This window comes from Rattus norvegicus, chromosome 11 (assembly GCF_036323735.1).
Source record: "Rattus norvegicus strain BN/NHsdMcwi chromosome 11, GRCr8, whole genome shotgun sequence".
In the NCBI taxonomy this organism is placed as follows: Eukaryota; Metazoa; Chordata; class Mammalia; order Rodentia; family Muridae; genus Rattus; species Rattus norvegicus.
This window is the reverse complement of record NC_086029.1, coordinates 95,715,394-95,721,698: the sequence shown is the minus strand read 5'-3', so window position 1 is coordinate 95,721,698 and position 6,305 is coordinate 95,715,394. Positions and strand designations below refer to the sequence as shown.

The window sequence follows — 6,305 nt, the reverse complement described above, 5'->3', positions numbered from 1 at the left end:
GTTTCCATCAAGTAATGGCTCTGGGCAAGAATGCTGTCGTACTGTAAATATCTGCTGAACTTGGGGGAGGCATCCTGGACCTGAAGCTGAAAGATTGAAGGCTGGTTTGTTTTTTTTTTTTTCCCTTCCCTCACTCCCTTTGAAATAAAGTCTGTTTGCTTAGAGTTTCCCAAATCCAAGCCCCAGGAACCTGGAACCTAAATTTAGATTGCCATGGAAGGTCAAAGGACCCCCTCAGGGCAGGGTCAGCCAGCAGCTGCTAGAGATAAACTTTGCTTTTCTGCAGACTCAGGCCTTTCTCTCACACAATTAATAGGATCCTGTGCCATTTCCCCTGGGAGAGCAGAACAATAGCAGAGCAGGAGCAGGTGGCCTGCCTGGCAAGCCCCCTACCACCCCAGACTCCCTGTCCCTTTGCTGCACTCTGCTATGCTGACTGCCTTCTGCTGCGAGGTCAGGTCCACTGGGAGCTTTGTCCCACCTCTAGGGTGATTTACTTAGTTTTAGTTTGTGGTGCTGGTGATGGAACTTGCTAAGCAAGTGTTCTACCCCAGAGTGACGTTGCCTAGCCCAAATGCACCCGTACACAGACATCTTATACTTGGATTTCCAACTGCTCCCTGGGATCTTCTTCCTGGACTACCCACTGCGATGCCATTTTTTTAGAGAGCCCTCTGCTGCTTGCCTTTCTACCTGGTACTTCCTTTGTATTTTGTTTATTAAATGGCCTGTGTTGCGTGCTCTGGTGGAGATGGTGTCTAGTGCACACACACACACACACACACACACACACACACACACACACACCCCACACACAAATCCCCAAGGAAGGAAAGCACTTTTCTTGGGTCTGGGATGGTCAATTGGACCACCTTCTGTCTTGAAGAGGATTGAGGGAGCAATGCCAGCCCCTGGCCGTCCTTTTCTGGATAGGTTCTGGTTCCTCTGCATGCTGGGGAATATGACATCTGAGGTTCCACTGGCAACTCCTAGAGCTACTGTGAGGCTGTTACCAAAGGTATGTGAACTTTCTTGGACCACTCTTGGTGTCAAGCATCAGTACCAAAATGGTGGGGAGGGCAGGCAGAAGGAAGAGGAGCATGTCCTGTTGTTTGTAGCCCCCAACTAGTTGAAAGGAGCAAACTGCCTCTTGTCTGGGACCCAGATGATCACTGTATTCTCAAGACACCAGTAGGAAAGCCAACAGGCAAAAGCTATCCTGGCTTGGACCTTCTGGGGCCTGGGTGTAGAGGGATATTCTCAGATGTGTGCATCGGTGTGTCCTTGCAGAACAGCAAGACAGACAGAGAAGCTAACAGCAAGACTAGTTCAAGGCCCAGAGGAAGATGGATCTGGTTGAAGTATGAAATGTTTAAGTGTGCTCCTGGCCTCCCAAGTCAGTTTCAACCACTCACGGTCACCTAAGTCTAGTCTGCTCCCAGGATCCTGTTCTTTGTCAGTGAGCAATGAGAGCCGTAGAAGATCACAGGCAAGGGCCTGCAGGAGTAGCCTTGTTAGGTGATCTGAAGAGGCTTCAGAAGTTGCTCCAGGAAGACACCATGGAACTCGAAGGGAGGGGTCTGGCAAAACAAATTTCTCTGGACCGGAGCAGGGGGAGCAGGACTGAGAGGTTGGGCCTTGAGTTTTACACCCACTGAGAGAGGAGAAGGGTCTGCAGAAAAGCAGAGGTCTCCAGAAGGTGGAAGGCAGCAGACAATATATGATGGCTGGAAGGAGGTACCAGGGAGAGTTGGGTGAGGACAAGGAAGGGTGTGTATGTGAGGCTCTCCGTATGCCCAGGCAAGGTATCTTATTCTAAACCCGGTTCCTTGTAGGGTGGAACAGGCAATGGTCTGGCCCATTGACCTCTAGCTCAGAGCCATCTTCGGGAGGAAGCAGGGGCCTATAAATGGAGAGATTTACTAAAATCTCCACATCTGTGGCTGGCCTCACCAATGTCATCCTTTCTCTAAAGATGCTCAGAGTTCTTTAGAGCAGAGGAAATCAACAAAACAAAACCCCAACCAGAACAACAAGAGAATGAGGACAACAAAGCCCAGCTGGAGTCCAGGCTTAGCAGGAAACAAAGGGAGCAGGGAGGAGAACACTGGAAAGAGGCTGGCGCTCTAGTTTGGTTGTGGGCTGTGGGGCCTGGTGCCCCCACCTGAGCCTCAGGGACCCAGAGCGCCTAACCCAGTGGACCTTTCAAAAAATGGCTGGACCATTGTGCAGAAGAATGCCCGGAAATCCCGCAGCTCCCTCCTCCACCGAGGATGGGGGCTTTTCCTCCTGGTCAGGAAACTCCAAGTTGGCTTCCGGAGGGTGGCCTGGGGGCTGGGGTGGCAAAGCACCACAACTATTTGTAGGATGGCGAGGTACAGCCTCTCTATGTTCCTTCGCGTCTTTGCTGGGATCATAGCCTATGTGCTGGAGAAGACTGGGATCTTTCTAAGTGGTGCTGCCTGACAAGATGGACCTCAGAGAATGGGGTTGAACAGCAGAGCCACAGAGAGCAGACCCTTGCACTGCCCACTTTGTATCAGGCCAGCGGTTCGGAGGAGTGAGACCTGTAGGCAGTGGTTGGGCAGGATCATGAATGAGGTTATAATTAAGGGCATACCCAACCCAAGGACATACCCAACCCAAGCTTGCCTAGCATCTCTGCTTGGTGTGCCAAGGGACAAACCGGTAGAGGTTTGTTTCACCTGTCTGTGCACAGGGGCTCAGAGAACCTCATGCCAACTGTTGCAAAGAAATGGAATCATCTGGAATGTAGCGGGTATAGCTGGTGGGTGTAGGTAAGAGGTCATGCTGCTAACATGGTAAGACTGGGTCGCCTGTGAACCCTCCAAGATCACTCCCAACTAGGACAGAAGCTGGTAGGGTCTCAGACTGCGGGGGAGCGGTTCAGGGAGCAAGACTAGTCCTGCGAGCTGTGGTTTCAGTGACTGTAGCTGTTAGGGGGTCCGCGATTGGCTGTGGGCCGAAGGTCTACTCATGGATTGGCTGGTCTAGCTCAGTGGCTGCCCCTGGGGGCAGAGTCCGCCCCCCGAGACTTCAAATAAGACATCCCCAACCGACCACTGCAAAACCGAGTTGGTGTGGTTGAAACCTCTCTTCTGTTCCACTGCAAGAGGCTCCGGAGCAGAGGCACCAGAATCAGCCCCCAACCCACAGCCCACGCAGCGCAGAGCGCACCCGGAGGCCCCAAGGGCCATCGGGTGAGCATTCGGTCTTTAGCCATGGGGTCTGCAGCGTTGGAAATTCTGGGTCTGGTGCTGTGTCTGGTAGGCTGGGTGGGCTTGATCCTGGCGTGTGGGCTGCCCATGTGGCAGGTGACTGCCTTCCTGGACCACAATATCGTGACGGCGCAGACGACTTGGAAGGGGCTGTGGATGTCGTGCGTGGTGCAGAGCACCGGGCACATGCAATGCAAAGTGTATGAGTCTGTGCTGGCGCTGAGCGCGGAGGTGCAGGCAGCTCGGGCACTCACCGTGGGCGCTGTGCTGCTGGCGCTTGTGGCACTCTTTGTTACCTTGACCGGCGCTCAGTGCACCACCTGCGTGGCCCCGGGCCCAGTTAAGGCACGGGTGGCACTCACGGGAGGAGCGCTTTATGCCCTGTGTGGGCTTCTGGCACTGGTGCCACTCTGCTGGTTCGCCAACATCGTAGTCCGGGAGTTCTATGATCCAACGGTGCCGGTGTCTCAGAAGTACGAGCTGGGCGCGGCGCTGTACATCGGCTGGGCGGCCTCCGCACTGCTCATGTGTGGCGGCGGCCTCGTGTGCTGTGGCGCCTGGGTTTGCACCGGGCGTCCAGAGTTCAGTTTTCCAGTCAAGTACTCAGCACCAAGGCGAACCACGGCCAACGGCGATTACGACAAGAAGAACTACGTCTAAGGGCGGGAGGCACGGCGGGGCTCTTCCCGCAGCTAAGCCCGCGTTCGGAAAGACCGATGTGGGAAGCCGCGTGTGGATGACGACCACCGCTGAATTGCGCAGCGCAGACTCCGAGGCAAGTTAGGTTGGGTTCGGGCCAGACTTGCGCGCTCTCACAGAGAGGGGTCGTTGATCAACGCTAGCCAGGCCCTGCTCAGAACAGACTACAGGCTCTTGTGAGGACTTGACCGACCTTTTCTTCTATGCGCAGTTGGCCACGACATGGTGGAACTCTAAGATTTCATCGGTGAAGTAGCCACCAAACTGCCGCTAACAGTTCCTACTGAGTCCTGGGGAGTGCTGGATGCTGCCTTAATGTCCGGTGGTACCTGCTAACCTGAAAGGGCAGCTGGGGAAACCCTGGGGCTGCCAGAGGAATGCGTTAAAAAGGGCATTTTTCTTGTTAGTGGAGAGGAACCTACTGAACCAAAGGACTTGCCCTGGACCTGGTCTCATTCCAGCAGTCCCCCAAGGTGAGGGGGCCTGTAGGTACCAGAGCCTTAGAAGGGTTGCCTTCCTCCTCGAAGCTTGGGGTTTGGGGGGTGGGCCGGGTAAGACTTTGCTTAGTAAATGGTTTGAACACTTTCAACTGTGTCCTGTCCTCTGTCCAGCCACTCCTAGTGCCCAACACCCCTTCATCCAATCACTCACCAACCCCTACCCAAAGGCTTCCCGCAGGGATCTCTCCAGTTTTCTACTGGGAGATGCAGTTACATTTGCAGGAAGCCAAGAAAGTGGACCGAAGACTCGTGGCCAGGTACCGGGAGTCAGGCGGGGATCCAGGAGGGGCGGTAGACCCTAGGAGAGGATCCAGCTGGAACCTCATATCGTGGGAATGGGGACTTGGGTGGTGGGAAGTGCTGAGAACCGGTAGCTTGCTGACTTCTCCCAGGAAGACGCCAAACACTTTTCCTCTCAGTGCTTGCTCAGTTCCAAGAATCAAGTGGCCACTCACAAGTGCACACAGCCTGACGAGGCACTTCCCTCATGTGTGGGAGCCACAGTGCAAGAAGGATGTGTACGGTTTTCAGCTGACTGCAGTACCAATGGTTGCTATGGGAGAGGTGCTTGCCGGGGGTAGCTGGGCCTGACTCCAGCCCTTTGTCCTAGCTCCGCTGGCCAGTGTGGCTTTAAACAGGGTCTAGGGTTTATGTCCTCCCTGCTGGTAGCGTGCCTATGTTGACAACTACAGAGAATCTTGGGTGTTACGATCCTGGGGGAAAAGAAGGTCCAGGACTTGGGAGAAGATCCCAGGAGGAAAAAGCAAGAAAAGCCAATAACCAAAGAAAGCTTATTGTTTCTATTTGGGCAATGCTACCTTTTGATAAAAGGCCAGAAGCAGGAATGCATAGTGGATGGGGGAAGGAGCTACACGAGGTGTACAAAGCCCAGCCAGCATGAAGGCTTGGCGTTTGCAACTAACCCGGACCTCAAGAAGTCTGTAGGGCCACATCCAGTACCAAGTCTTTCAGGCCTGGCTGGGTGCCTTAGGGTGGGGGGTTAAAACCTAAGGATGTGAGCCTAAGAGAGACTCAGGACAGATTCTGGAACTGGGGACAGAGAAGGCAAGAGTGGAACTTACAGGGAAGGTGACTTTCCAGTGGAAGATCTCACTGACTCAAGACGAACTTAGTCAAACAGGCACTTGTGCAGGAGGGATCAAGGGCAGCCCCAAGCTTGGGAACATGTGATCCTAGATCTGGCCGTGTGCCCTGGCAGGCCGTTGTGTGGTTCCTTTATGCAGACACACTTGGCTGGTGGTCTACACTTCCCACCGAGGTCTTTACCCAGTATAGAGTATAGGAAGGCAGCTGCTTGCTCCAAATGGCCAGGGTGGCTATTTGAAGGCTGGTGGCACTACAGGTGGTCCAGGGAGGAGAGTCAGTCCCTACCCAGCTCCCACCTACCATACTTCCCAATTTCCTGAAGGGTGGCCTGGGCTTCTCGCCAGTAACTTAAACTATTAAGTACTTGGAATACAAGTATTCCAGTACTTGGAACAGGGAGATGGCTTAGGCTACACAGTGAGATCCTGTCTCAAAAAAATGAAACACCCTATAACAAAACAAAACAAAACAGGGGCAAACAAAAAAGAGAAATTTCTACCACGTCTGCTTTTCTAGTACCTATGTCCCCAGGCAGTAGACAGTAATCAGCCCCTCTCTACCATTCATCCTCTCTAAACTTACTTGCTCCAGGGACAGTGAAAGTTGGCTCCACCATCCTACGACACCCTTGCGTCACTGAAGGTGTGGAGAGGCCAGAGTTCCACTACAGTTGAAGTACTGAGTGGGGTGTAATGTTAACCAAGCTGGGGACACTGCTTCTGTTCTCTCTACGTGGCAGTTGGCTCTCCTTGGTCTGAGG

At 53.6% G+C, this 6,305-nt stretch overlaps 1 protein-coding gene across 1 annotated transcript; it reads left to right on the top strand.

The window, feature by feature from the left end:
- Positions 1-3,100: 3,100 nt before the first annotated feature.
- Positions 3,101-4,527, top strand: Cldn5 (claudin 5). Its single transcript, NM_031701.2, has one exon. The coding sequence runs from the start codon at positions 3,243-3,245 to the stop codon at positions 3,897-3,899; it is 657 nt and encodes a 218-aa protein (NP_113889.1). The 5' UTR covers positions 3,101-3,242; the 3' UTR covers positions 3,900-4,527.
- The last annotated feature ends 1,778 nt before the right edge of the window (positions 4,528-6,305 follow it).

Bases quoted from the DNA above. Each gene is read 5' to 3' on its own strand.
- Cldn5 (NM_031701.2), top strand. From the start codon at position 3,243: ATGGGGTCTGCAGCGTTGGAAATTCTGGGTCTGGTGCTGTGTCTGGTA.